We start from the raw sequence: 14576 nt of genomic DNA on the forward strand, positions 1-14576 counted from the left end.
GTAAATCGGGAACACGGGGCAGCGAGTGGCCCAGTCGGTTAGGCCTCGGTGCCTGTGATCGGAAGAGTGCTGGTTCAAATCCCTTTGTCGGGAGAAATATTCACACTGCCGCTGGGCCCTCAAACCAACGAAACTTTAACCTTTGCTCTCACCTGTGTGTCCCTGACAGGAGAGATGGGAAATGTGAAAAGCAAAAAAAATTTTTTAATTACATGCAAACCAAATACATTTAGCATTAAACTCTGACCCAAGCTTATCTTTAAAACGTCTTTATTACCAAAATACAATGCAAAAGGCAAAACAAGGACGAGTCTACAGAAGCCGAAGATATGAGCTGAAACACAAATGTACACAAAGGCGACGTTAACAGGGAAAGAAAGATCAGTCCACACTCTGCGTCTTTGGCATTAAGGCATGCAGCTTAGTGTGCCCAACCCAGTAAAACTGCACTACACTGCACTACACTGCACTGGGGAATTTAAAAAGAAAAATCGTATATAGCCTTTTCCTCCCTCACACTTTGGCCAAAAAAAAATAAAAAATCATATTCTTTATTACGATCATCAGGTTTTTACAAGATGTTTTAAAAATATAGACATCTTTAAAAAACATTTTGTAATATTATACACAAGTGAAAGATTTCAATATAAGCAATTCTGTATAACCCCCTGCCAATATCTGCTATTCATTACAGAGGGTGCTCAGGTTGAAATACTAATGAGCATGATCTCCAAGGAAGGCCTCTCATAGAGGGGGGGGGGGGGCAAACCAAAGACCCACCCACCCTAACCACACGGCACGTGGAGGCCAGACCATCGGGAACAGAAGGCACGCGAAGGGACCGGACAGCTTTGCCGAGTATACGGATGCCTGAGGGGACGTCTGCACATCTCCAGAACCAGCTGGCACTCCCATTGGTCAGCTGGAAGATGGCACTGAGGGTAAGATGGGGGTGGGGCCTACAAAAGAGGGCGGGGCCTATCGCTGGCTGTGCTTGCTCATTAGCACAAACAGGCATGAAGCTTCATATATACAACCACCTTTCTCCAGGACTATTTAAAAATTCACAATAAATCTAAACCAGGCAGATACGGACCAGAGAAATAACGACGGCATGGCAAAGGAGAGCCCCAAAGAATGCACCCAGGATACACGCACAGTCAGCCCAGCTTGGAGGTATTCTGATTTTTGGCCCAGAGTCATCAGCAGACTGCTGTCAGTCAGTCCCGTCACAGATTCACACGTGCTGACGGCTGGTTCATAATACAGACAGACTGACGCACGCACTTTTAACTAAAATGCACACAACAGATTCCACACCAAAAAATACCCATGGTCACCAGACACATAAAATGTCCTTATAAATAAGCCACAGCTTCAGAAAATAATTAGGAAAAAATCCTACAACTACAGGCCTGCTGCCATAAAGTTCAGCTTATTTCCAATACTGTTTACAATACGAACTAAACTGCCAGATCCTGTCCTATGCAGATTGTGCTGGGGGGAGAGGGGATAGTCATATGATTCTTGTAGAAGCGACTCAAAGTACGGGAAAAGTGTTAAAATTCAGCAGCCTGACACAAAGAACATTGCCTGCTGAAACAGAGACATTCACACCCACCGTCAAGGTTGCACTGAGCTGTGACAGCATTAACAGGTCATTAACCTGCATTAAAACACGAAACAACGTGGAGTTTAAATGCAAACTGCGTTTGATGCTCCTTGCTCAGGCGCTCTGAACTGTAAATTAGGAAGAACAACAATAATCTGAGATCTAAATTAGACTTAGGAACAGAAAGATAAGGTGATCTCCAGAGTCCAGGTCTTACATTCTAATTGGTTTCAGCTGATGCTAAGGTTCTTAAGATTAAGATTCTGAATTAAATTCTCTACATACGACTATAGCGCTGCATGACTATAAAGCTCATTTTACAGAGGTAGCCAAAAGACAAGCCCTTGGTGATGCCTTCATGACCCCTATGCCCAAAAATTCAGTTGGGGGGAAAAAAAAAAGAATATTGCAATATTCTTCATGACAAGGCAGAAAATGTCACATGTATACCCAAGAAATGGTTCATTTGTACACATAGATACAACCACAACATGTCAAACGTTAGACAAACACACAGCTGAGCAGAGAATTACCTAATATAAATATACAACACAAATGTCAGTTATAACTGTCAAAAAAAAAGGGAAAAAATACGACTTTGGGAAAGCTCGAGAATCATTCAGGTGTCAGTCATGGTTGTCACATGGATAAATTATGAGCTCTTTTAGGACAGCAGTGGGCCGCCTAACAGTTACGATGATCGAAATCCCTCCACGTAATGAATGGAGAAAAGTCACAGGAGGATGTAGCGAGCAAATGAAGGCAGCCGTCAGTGTTCCCTTCCTTAAGCGGCTACGCTTCGGGAAAGTCTTGGGGGTGAGATGTGACGTACCAAACAGCAAACAATTTCAGCCATTAAATGTGTGGCTATAAATGATAAATCGCATTCATTTAGCCAGTTCAGCACTTAATGTTACATATTTATGCATCAATACAGGAAGAGTATTTTGTCTTAAAAAAAATGAAGAAATCCCCTTGATTTTAAGGTCAGTTCATAGGCGGTAAGAAAGTAAATATTAACGTATTTGGTGACAGTTATATCAAGACAACAAACTCACCCTGAATGACAATTCCCTGTCGGTCAAGCCCACAGTTTCACGGTTCGTTCCTTAAGTGATTTTTTTTTGTCCTTCTGTGTCTCTGACAGAAGGGCTGTGTCGAGAGAAGGGCTTTTACTTCTAAAGGATTGTTTAATAGCACCAGAGAGAACATCGTACGAAAGGCTTCTCAGCTGACATAGCTAACGGAAAACTATGTGCATAAATATAAATTAAATAAATATCGTCATAACTACAAATAGTAAAAACATACAGTAGCAAGGTATTTTACAGCCATGTGTGAAAATGTGTGAACGTCTAACTATAAATATAGTTTTAATATTACAGTGATTTCAACCAAAGCTGCCAAACAAAACATTAAACTATGCTTATACCCTTTCAGGGCAGAATACCATTACCAAGCAAGCATTTTTGTTTGAGGAGGTATGCAATGTCTTGAACATAATGACCAAATTCAGTATTAATTCGATACCGAAATCTGATTTAACCAAGTATTTATAAAGAACTGAAATCCCAAATAAAATTCAACTTAAAGTTTAACTTGGGACTGCTGTACTGATAAGATATTCAATTTAAGCAAACATAAAAATGTTTAAATATTTTTACTTTTTTTGTGCAGAGACTATAACATCTCATTTTTTCACTCTATACCCTTCATATGAAAGTGGAAACACAAGGGAGGTACGGCTATCAAAATAGTTTAAATGTATATGGTGGTTTAGGTGGAGGGAATTTTGCATGGCAAACAGAAAGGAAAAAAAATACCTAAGATTGGGCGTTTTTGCAAATCCAGGTACATGTTGCCCCATGGGCAAGTGATAAGGGACCCTTCAAGCCCTAATAGGGTGACCCGCAGACCTCATTGTGGATGAAGAGCAAAACACTTGAGAGTAGTGGGGATGCAGTGCGTCTCATTGCCCTGCAGGGGGCAGGGCGGTTTGTGCTCCCGGCAGCTCCTTGCTCAGGATGATGCTGATGATCTCGCCCTCGTGCTCCTTCATGTGCTCCATGAGCCGTTCCTTGCTGGCCGACTCGAAGCCACAGATGCAGCAGCAGAAGAGCAGGACGCAGTGCTCGGCACCCAGCCGTGCGGCGGTGGCCTTATCGGCTGGAGCGGGGGCCATGGCGGCCAGGGCCGGCGCCCCCGGCGCCTCCATATCGACGCCATGCTTGGCAGGGGCGTCCGAGGCCGGGCCTGTCTGCTCCTCCATCACCTCTGAGACGGTCATGGACTTGTGAGCCGCCCCGGATAACCTGCCGGCGTCAGACACGGAGATGAGCGGCTCCGTGGAACAGGGCCGTGGGGACAGCTGCGAGGGAGGGGGGACACACTCACCGGTTGCTCTGCGACATGGCCTCGTTGATGGCCCTGTTCACCTGCTCGTAGTTGTAGTTCTGGTCGCCCGCATGTTTCCACATGTGTGACTTGAGGGACGGGGGGTGACTGCAGACGTAGCCGCACAGAGAGCACCTGCAGGGAGCGCGGGGGCACCGTGTAACGCCCGAGTAGGGGGTGAGGAGGAACAGTGCGAACAGATACTCGTATGGTAATAACTCTGCTGCTTATAATAAACCCGACCAGTCAGGGAACAAGGAAGTGAATCAGAAAAGGCAGAATGTGAGGTAACTACGGACCATCAACCATAAAGGCAATTTAGATCAACCAACTGTCATCGAAACAGAGACAGAAGCTTAGCTAGACACTTATCCTCCTGGGATCCAGTGCTTCATTTTCATTTCTGTAGAGGACATTATGATTATGCTCATCTCTCTCATACTTTACAAGCCACTCAAGTCCTGTTGTTCCTTAAAGAGGAAAGTTAGGGCTTTAAGATGACATCACATGTGTGACCTCACCAACATCCTTTGCCTGTCAAATCAATATTTCAATTAATACTAAAACTTTTTTTTTCCCCTCCATGCCTATGGGGAAATCGCTACGATTTCTGTTTATTTAGGAGACCCTTGTATTCAGATGGTCCTTGGAAGAGCTAAGGGTCTAAATCACTCTGCCAGCCACTGAATTTGAACCGGAAACCGTCCAATCGTGGGCATAGTCTCCGAAGCACACACTGCCCCTAGAGAGCTGGTTGAGTGAAATGGTGCTGAAATTGGTCCAGGCTTCTCTGATTCATGAGCCGTGAGGAGCAGAGGTACGTGATCAGCTCCCACACGCATGCTCACCCCGCAGAGGATCCCTGGGGTCGCGCAGGATTTCTCCTGCGTTTCCGAAGCTCTCCTGCTGTGCGCTGCAGCACAGAGTGAGTTTAACAAACGTTCGAAGGGATACAAAACTCCCTGGAGTAAAACCAGGCTGAAACGGGCTGCAGATTAACGGCGGATGTCAAACCCCGAAGTTTACTCTCTGCCGTTGCCCAGGGATCTGCATCACTGCCATTTTGGGATGCTTATGGCTAAAATCCAGAATTTGAATTTTTGGCATGCAACGGCTTCCTTTGATACTTGATTTTAATAAATATAAATGTAAAAATATTGTATCTATGTTCTGCAAAAGTAGGCATAAAATAATTTATTTGGGACTGTTTGTTCACGTAAACTCATAAATACCGCAAAACTTTGCAATATATGCAAAAAAGTCCAAAAGAGGGTGAACACTTCCAGGGAACAGAACTAGCACCAACCCTAACCGGAGTACAAACATGCCATTCCTCACCAAGAACTACTGCTCCAGTCCAGCCCGTGCTGTGAATGATCTAGACCAAATGGATCCATGCCCATCCAAACTCATGCTGTTTAGGATACGCACCAGACAGATCTGTCCCAGCCCCCTGCAGCCTCACACCCGGCCCGACAGGCACGGCCCTTACGCCACACTCCCGCCTCACCTGTACTGATCCATCAGCTGTACGGCCTGGTGGTCCTGTGGATGACGCCTGATGTGGCTCTTTAGGCTGTTCATGTTGGTGGTGGCAAAGTCACAGCTACAGCACCTGCAGGGCAGGTCCAGCAGGGGGCGTCAAGGGCCAGCTGCTCTGTCCAATCAGAGCTCCACACAGTCTCACTCAAAAAGGCATTCAGACCCACAAACAAACACAGTTAACAAATCAAAGGTAAACCCGAGACTAGCACCAATGTTCAAATCCAAAAAGTGAGAGAAATGTATTTCTGCTGAGAGACTTATCTTCAGTTGTATTTTTTATGCCTGTTTGTAACAGACAACGGCAAAAGATGATCTGACATTCACTGCAAACAAAGACAAACATCCACAGGAAGAACCTGGGTGTCTTTTTGTTTAAAAAAAAAAAACAAAAAAATTTACTGATGCAACTGAAAGTGTTGACAGCTGAAGGTGTTTTGCACTGGGAGAGATTTGGCGTGCATCTGTTTACACGCTGTACATGTGTATATGCGTGCATGAGTGTCTCGAGGGCGTAGTTCTGTCGAACATGGTTTTCTGGGAAGCCCCGGATGAAACTTCCTGAGCCTTTGATGTACGCATCGGATGCCGGAGCGTGCCGAACGTGGCGGATGGCAAATGCACAGATGAAAGAGATGGAGAAGCCGGGAAAAGAGGTCGGCTTTGCACGCCCACGGGCAGCGAGGACCATTTAAAGGCCCGGCAGCCGCATCCTGTTGCGCAGACGGGGATGACACGCAAACCGATTCTCCAAGCCGCCCGCTGCTTACGATGCTACAAGCTGCTAACTATGCAGAAAGGCATGCGGCGTCGACTTGAAATGCAAATGTGAATCGGCAGGCTCTACAAGCGCCGAGGCAGTGAGGCTGGGGGTAGATAAAGCAGGGCTTGCTCTGACACAGAAATTATCCACACTGATAAGGACGTGTTAGACCAGCTCTGCTTCTCCTGTGGTTTATTCACAAAGTGCTCGGCCTTTAACTATCTACTATCCTGAGATAAGGAGTGAGGAAAACACAAGACACCAAGAACGGTCAAAGGGGCCAAGACTGCCTTGAAAAAAAGAATACAGCGATTTTTGGATTTTTTACACTAAAAGGTACCTGTTTTTTTTTCAGACTGAAAACAATCAGGTTGAGGGTCAGTCAAAGGGAAGCATGGGATGGAGACAGACAGACAGACAGACAGACAGACACACATGCTGGCATGCGAAGACACTCACACACGCACAGACACGCATACACTTACGCACACGCAGACACGCATGCACCTGTACGGCTTGTCCGAGTTGTGGATCCTCCGGTGGTTCCGGACCCCGACGTACGTGGGGCTGGTATAATCACACACGTCGCACTTGTAGAGCTTCTGGAGGGTTCGAGAGGAGACCCGGCAGGCATCTGGAGGAGACATGCGAGAGGGAGAATGCTTGAGTCACCATCTAGGGCAGGGGTAACCTTTCCAACCACAAGGTCCAGCTGCTGACCATTATTACGTCCTGGCAAGGGGGGGGGGGGGGTCTCTCTGTAGATTTCCCTAAGTGAGGGCCCATCTAACACAGATCCACCTATAGGAATAGTAGCTGAGAGACCCTGATCTAGTCCAGCCAACTAAATCCTGCTCTGATGCGTCATTAATTGGGAACGGAACAGCATGTGCGGGAAGGCACGACATGTCCGCCGAACCCCGGGGACTCAGTCTGAATGAGCACAGCAGCATCTACAGGGCTGCCCCCCACCTGGTCGCGGGGCTAGGAATAGGCAGGCCTGCTCCTGGCCCTTGTACTTCATAAGGCACTGAAATTCAATACACAGAACACACAGCATCCAACTAAATCAATAACTTTTTGGTGAAAAAAAGAATCACGTACTAGTTTTTTATTGTGCTACTCTTCATTTGCATATATGCTTCTCTGTCCTGGGCATACAGGACTGTGCAAAAGTCTTAGGTAGCCAAAGAAAATGATGTTTAATTGATCTTTATGTTGGCGTAAAACTACGGTATTATGCCTATCAAAGTGTGTCAGTTTAGCCATTTCAAACCCTCTGCTAAAATCACCCCAGTGTTTCCAGCAACCATCCAACACACCCATGTATTTTTTGACTGGACCACTCTTTTAGCTAATCAATATCTCACAGACTTTTTAAAACTAATTAATTAGTTGAGTGAGCTGGTGGTGATATTTAATAAATACATGTAATGGCTGGGGTGCCCTTGGGGAGAGGTTTGGGACCTGAAGCCGTGTTCATCTAAGCATCCAACTAAATCAATCAACTTTTTGGTGGAAAAAAAAAGAATGACGTACTAGTTGTTATTGTGCTACTCTTCATTTGCATATATTCCAATGCTAAATTGTGTTTTTTGTTCTGAGCAAATGTGCATTTACTACTCAGACAAATAGCTTTAAACATTTCTTTTGCACGGGACTGTACACCACCGTGAATTAGAGCGAATGAGCAAACAAAGTATAAAATGCAAACACTCAAAAGACTTATTGCAGGATGCAGGTAATGCAACAGGGTATCAAACCAACAAGCCATGGACTTGGCAAGACATAAGACTGCAGGGGAATGCTGAAGACGACTTATTTCCATAAAACTTCCCTCTAGAGACTTAATTGCGAACTATCCACACAAGTAGTGACTGACAGAATTTTTTTTTTTCTGAAGTGATCATTGAAACTAGAAGCAAACACACAGTGGAGACAATCTGTACAATTGCTGCCTTAAAAAATGTATCAGTTTTTACTTATAATCAAAGGTAAAGAGCCAGTTTGATCGCTACATTTAATTTTCAAATTTCTCTTTCATAATTTGTCAAAAAAAGTAGGCCTACATGAACAGCAATATCAATGCCTGAAACAAACGTGTCCGGATCCAGAATTAAATTCATCCAACAGTCAACCAAGAGCCAAACGCTTTTAGCATGTTAAAGGTTACTGCTGATAAGACAGATGGCAATTCTCTCAAAGTCTTTGAGACACAATGGGAAGAAAAAAAAACTGCTTTGGTATGAGTGATGGACGGATAGTGACGTGGCTGAAAACAATGGCGTGATGTCACACGGAGCCTTGATGCACCCCTTACATACATGCATTTTGCCTGTGAAGTCACACGGAGCCTTGATGCACCCCTTACATACATGCATTTTGCCTGTGAAGTCACACGGCGCCTTGATGCACCCCTTACATACATGCATTTTGCCTGTGATGTCACACGGAGCCTTGATGCACCCCTTACATACATGCATTTTGCCTGTGAAGTGCTCACCCTGCTCTGGGGCCTTCTCCTTCGCTCCCCCTGTGCTCGAGCCGCTCTCGGTGACTGGCATCAGGGGCGCTGCGGCGTACCTGAGTCCGTGCTGCTCTCGCTCGTGACTCCTCAGCTGACTCTGAAGGGCATCAGTACAGGGACAGAAAGTGTGAGACGGCAGTACAGACTGAAGTATCAATACGACCGAAGCAAGCATGAAATGGCAATGCAGCCTGAAGTATTAATACAAGTGTAGCGAGTATGAGACGACAGTACAGCCATTATACTGTACAGACAGGGGTGTCAAAGTCCAGTCCTGGGGGGCGGGAATCCTACACATTTTTGGGTTTCCCCTCGTTTAACACACCTGATTCAACCCCTTTGCTAATTACCACACAGCTCTTGAGCTGAATCAATTGTAGTAAAACAGGGAAAGAACTAAGCTACACAGGGCTCCGGCCCCCCAGGACCGGAGTTCGACACCCCTGGCCTAGGACAGCAGTACAGTTTGGAGTATCATTACAAGCACTGTAACAATGCAACAGCAGTGCAGTCTGGGGTAAGGTACTAATAAAAAAGGTACTAATGCAGTACTAATATAAAAGCCCTTATATATTAGGAAACAGAAAGTATACTTCTATAATCTCGCTACTTTTTGAAAGAATCTACCCTCAAAGACCTTGGGAACTTGGGGAAGGCACCGAAATGGCTTTTTGTGAAGTGATGCTAGCAGTTAAACAACGTGTGAAACACCAACCGGAAACATCATACAACTTCCATTTACTGCAGTTTCATCTTAGTCAATCTTTAGAAGGACACTGAGGCATCTTGCCGTGGAGTTAATCAGGCTTGGTTTTACATTAAGGCGCCTCGAGTCGGTCTCTGCGTCCTTCAACGAGACGGCTGACTGGGGGCAGTGTGTGGCTCAGCAGAATAGGGTACAGAGCCCATGAGCGGAAGGTCGCTGGTTCGAATCCTGTGGTCGGCAGGGAGATACCATCACTGGGCCCCCGAGCAGGGCCCGTGAGCCCCAAATGCTTCAAGGACCGTCTGAGCTGGCCTTCCCAAATATGTACATTACTTTGGATAAAAACGCCTGCTAAAAAAGTGTAATTTTTCAGATTATTATTAATGATTACATTAATATTTACATAATATACTAATTAATTTGATGATTAATTGCAAATAATATATACATATCACAAATAATATATATATATATCACAATATACCAACCACCCACTGCAGGATGCACACTCAGGGCAGATTACTAAATGACACGTATCTATTGCCTACCTCGCATTATTGGGCAAGTCTGTCAGATCTAAATGTCTCCTTTTAAGATGTATTTGCATTAATTGTGTGGTTGCGATGCCCAAGTTCTGTTTTGCAATACTGACAAACGACCGCATTTTCATTCACTTTTAATGCGAAGTGCTTCCACGCAACTTACATTTTCGCTCTTTATTTACACCCACATCCTTCCACCATATTGTGGAGTAATCAAGAGGGAATATTTGAAACCAATGCTTTTCAATAGAGTATGTGAGTTTAAACGTGTAATCATGGCCACTTTATAAAATTTATAAATGGCTCACACCCTCTGCTCTCACCAACGCTCCATCGCAGTAGAAGGTTCTGATCCGAAGTCGCAGCGCACTGGCATCGGGCTCACCTTGTAGTAGAAGGTCTCATTGCACTGCTTGCAGTGGTACATGCGGGTCTTGCAGTGGTTGATCATATGAGTCTCCAGGTCCTTGCTATCGCATGCGATGAAGTCACAGATGGGGCACTGGTAGGGCTGTCTCTGGCGGTGCACGCGCAGGTGCTGTTTGATGTAGCCCTTGTTGCCACTGGTATAGCGGCAGAGGCGACAGCGAAAGGGCCTTTCGCTGTTGGGGATCACCTCCACCAAGCTGCTTTCAGGCAGGCTGGAGTCAGGGCCCGGCTGACCCTGGGCGTTCACCTGCAGTTCCTTCAGGATGTCCTCGTCCGACGTGTTCTGGTCCGTGCGCTCCCGCAGCTTCTCGATGACGGTCAGCAGGGACGTGCTGATGCCCATCTTTGCCGGGCCCTCGGCCGTCACCGCCCCGGTGCGCGTCTGCAGTTCTAAGTTGACCAGAGCAGTGGGGCCGCCTCCCCCCCCGATGGTGGCCAGAGGGGGGCCTTTTAGCGGAGCGACGTCGAGGAGGCCCTGGCCCGTGTCAGGGCCCTGGGTGCTCAAGCCCACCAGGCTCTTGACGCCAGACTTGCTCAGCTCAGCTGTTCTCGTGGGCATTGCCACCAGGGCCTCCGCGGCCAGCGAGTGCAGCCTTAGCGACTCTGAGTGCGTCCGCCGGCGCGTCGGGGGCATATTCTCGTCTGGGGGTGGCGCCGGCACCTCTTGGGCCTCGTCGGGGTCCTCGTCGGCCCGTGGCTTCTCGCTACCGCACCAACCGACGACCACTTCCTCGTCCTCATAGTAGGCGGGGTGCGCCTCCCCAGGAAGGAGCCGCTTGTCAACCTCGGTCACCAGGAACGGCTCGCCGGGGACCCGCTCCACGATGACGTTGACGTGTCCCGCGCTGTTGGGGCTGCGGCTGATGATCTTCTGCGCAGATGAGAGGAGGCTGTCTGGGCAGGTCGCTTCGGGTTCCTGCTCCGTCGTCACCTGCACCTCCACCGCCGGCTCTTCCGTAAAGGGCACTTTAGATTCGTAGGCTTCCTCTACGGCCTCCGCGGCCACCCCAGCCTGCCGACCACTCTTGGCCGCCGGCTCACACAGTTCGATCTCGAAGGCGGACGTCCCGTGTATAGGTTCCTGTTTGCTGCCAACGCCCCTGACGACCATGACGGCCTCGGTCACAGGATCGGGGGCTGACTCGTCCTCGAATATGGGATAGGAGCAGTCCACCAGGCCGGCGTGCTTCCACGCATGAGTCTTCAGCATGCGCTGCTGGCCGCACACGTAGCTGCAGATCAAGCATCTGTACATGCCGTACTTCTCGCAGCTGTACCACTTCTTCTTCACGGGCTGCTCGTCTGCGGGGGGCCCGCCACTTTCTGATTTCACCTTAGGCGCGTGTGCGGCTGCTTTAGCCGCATTCGATTCGGCCGTGTGACCATCGCCGCCATCTAGGTGCAGCCTGATATGAGCCTCTAGCTCCTTCTGCTGGTGAGAGGTGAAACAGCACTCAGAACACACCAGGATCACGTTGCTCTGCTCCTGGGGCAGTTCATGCTGCCGCAAATGCTCCTTCAGCAAGGACAGCGTTGGGGAGATGTACCTACACAGGCTGCACTGGTAGCAGGTGACCACCCTGCCGCAGCCGCTCTCCCGCGCACCTCCTCCTGACAGGTAGTACTCTACCTGCGTTTCCTCCTCATTTGCAGGTGCACATGTCTCTTTAGATTTTTTGCAGGGAGTCTCACTGCTCCCGTCTTTGCTGTCCTGCACCTGCACACAGGGGAGGTGGGGCCTCTTTTTCCCGGACAGGGAGTAACGGTGGACGGGCTTCTCCACAATCTTGCTCAGCTTCTCAATCACCTGGATCAAGGAATCGGCAGCCCGGCTGTGTTCGTTGGGGCTGCCGTCCAGGTCCTGGAGATGCACACCAGAAACAGTCACCACTCTCTCTGGGATGAACACGGCGTCCTGCTGACCCCTACTGTGTGGAAGTAGGACTGCAATACCACTGTTGTCTTCCATACCTGAAGAGGATCAGAAATGTAGGTATATTTTACCGCAAAAGAAAAAAGAAATAAATAACTAAATTCTGCTTTATATGTAAGGCAGGTAACTGGAGCTCTCTATGGCCACTGGCTTTAATTACATCTCTAGAAGGTAAATTATGTGACATATCAGGTGAGCTCACTTTTTCCCAATGAGTCCATTGACACAACAGAAATCTTAGATTAAATTGAAAACACAACCCTGAAAGCTTGGAATGGATAACAAGGAACATGAAGCAAGTAGGTATAAATAACTATGCCTGAGATGCAGAGGAGAATGTAAAAATAGCTGCTCATGCTTCACTTTCTTACACATTACACAGCGTTGCATTTACAGCGGCATGGCCTGTACTAGCAGTCCGCTGTGAACTGCTCTGGATTTTGAAGAGACACAGAAACAGTCCACATCCCTTTTTCATCATTGCTGTTTAGGACCTACCAAAGCCTGTGTCTGTGCCCTTAAATAACACAAGAATTTCCTCCAATCCATCCATCCATCCTCCCTCCCTCTAACCCAGGGGTGTCAAACTGCAGTCCTGGGGGGCCCCAGCCCTGCACATCTATGGGTTTCCTCTCATTTAACACACCTGATTCCACATCTCTGCTAATGACCACCCATTTCTCCAGTTGAATCGGGTGCAGTGGAACAGGGAAAGAAGTGAGCTGTGCAGGGCTGGGCTCTCTGGGCCTGGAGCCGGAGACGACTCCTCTAACTTATCCTAGTCACAGCTGTGCAGTCCTAGGAATTTTAACACAAAAACTATGCTACAGCCCTGGTGGCCCAAATAGTGAAATGTCCAATACTGTAAAATGAGATCATCTCCAAAATGGGAGCCATTTTAGCGTATTTTAATTTACATACACATTCCCTAGAAAGCAGGATGACTGGACACAGTGCACTGTCCATACAAAACCAGGAATAGGGCACTCATTCAGTTCACTGTGCGGTTTTTTTGGTTTCATACTTGTGACCACAGATAATGGTCTCTGGTTCTCACTTCTCCTTTGTGCAGTTAGATTGCCACTGTGGACTCCACTATAATACAGAGGGAGAGAGTCAGGACCCAGGAGAGATGCTCCGGTTCCACCAATTAAGCCACTCAAGACTGACGCTGATTTGTCAGTAACGATCCAGCTTTTCGAAAGGGCGCATTTGACATATGCAGTTTGAGTCACTTTAGGTAAAAGTATCTTGAGCAAGCAAATCATGTGCAAATAATTTTATCACTGGTGAAATTCTGGACAGGAATGTACAAGGCAGTGCAGTACAATGCAGTACGTAAAAGAAGACTACAATTAAATATCATAAAGGAAACACTAGTAGAGTAAATGGTTATACTGTATTCTGAATATAATAGAGCCGGTTGCTAATAAAACGTGTTATTTGCCATCAATGTTATAAGTGTGTTCTATCCTAGACACATCAATTTAAAACCCAACAGAAACATATTTCCTAAAAAAGCTAGTGAAGCTAATCGTAGACCATTTACAGATTTCAGAAAATAAATATATGCGTGTATACGTGCACGCCTTTAAAGAGGGTCGATGGGTATTGTAATGAGATAAATACTTCTCATTGGTATTGAACATCATGATCAACAACCAGAAGGTCTCAAGGCTGTGTAAAATCGACGTGGTACCGAGAACATGGGGCCCATGGCCGTGGCAATGTGGAAAAGGGGGCAGGACAAACCCCTCCACGACTGCAATACCTCAGCAACCCCACGAGTCACCCTAACTCCCAGCGCACCGAATATATAACACTAAAACTCGCATTTCCTCACGTAATGAATTACTCGGGTCATACGACTTTTATGCGTTACACATGTACTTACTGGTCAAGCAATTCACAACGATCTTTGGCTTCGCCACATGAAGGACTTTGAGCTTTTTTTTCCTTTCGCAGTAAAAGTGATCCCTTTCTCTCACACCGCACTCAAAATGGCGTTCTTGGAGCGGTGATCACGTGACTCTCCCACCGACGAGATCATGTGATCACAGCGCTCCGGTGTGGTCGTAGTACCATCGATTTAGCCACACTCCTGAATACAGAGGATTGGATAACCACT

At 47.1% G+C, this 14576-nt stretch overlaps 1 protein-coding gene across 1 annotated transcript; it reads right to left on the bottom strand.

Annotated features, from left to right (window-relative positions):
• Positions 1-253: 253 nt before the first annotated feature.
• On the bottom strand, positions 254-14457 carry znf507 (zinc finger protein 507). Its single transcript, XM_023822723.2, has 7 exons — positions 14343-14457; positions 10472-12486; positions 8815-8935; positions 6819-6945; positions 5517-5621; positions 4007-4141; positions 254-3924 (listed from the first exon to the last, which is right to left on the bottom strand). Exons 2-7 carry the CDS (start codon positions 12482-12484, stop codon positions 3582-3584), a joined length of 2844 nt encoding a protein of 947 aa, XP_023678491.1. The 5' UTR covers positions 12485-12486; positions 14343-14457; the 3' UTR covers positions 254-3581.
• Positions 14458-14576: the final 119 nt, after the last annotated feature.

The sequence above is a fragment of the Paramormyrops kingsleyae genome, chromosome 13 (genome assembly GCF_048594095.1).
Source record: "Paramormyrops kingsleyae isolate MSU_618 chromosome 13, PKINGS_0.4, whole genome shotgun sequence".
Taxonomy (NCBI): Eukaryota; Metazoa; Chordata; class Actinopteri; order Osteoglossiformes; family Mormyridae; genus Paramormyrops; species Paramormyrops kingsleyae.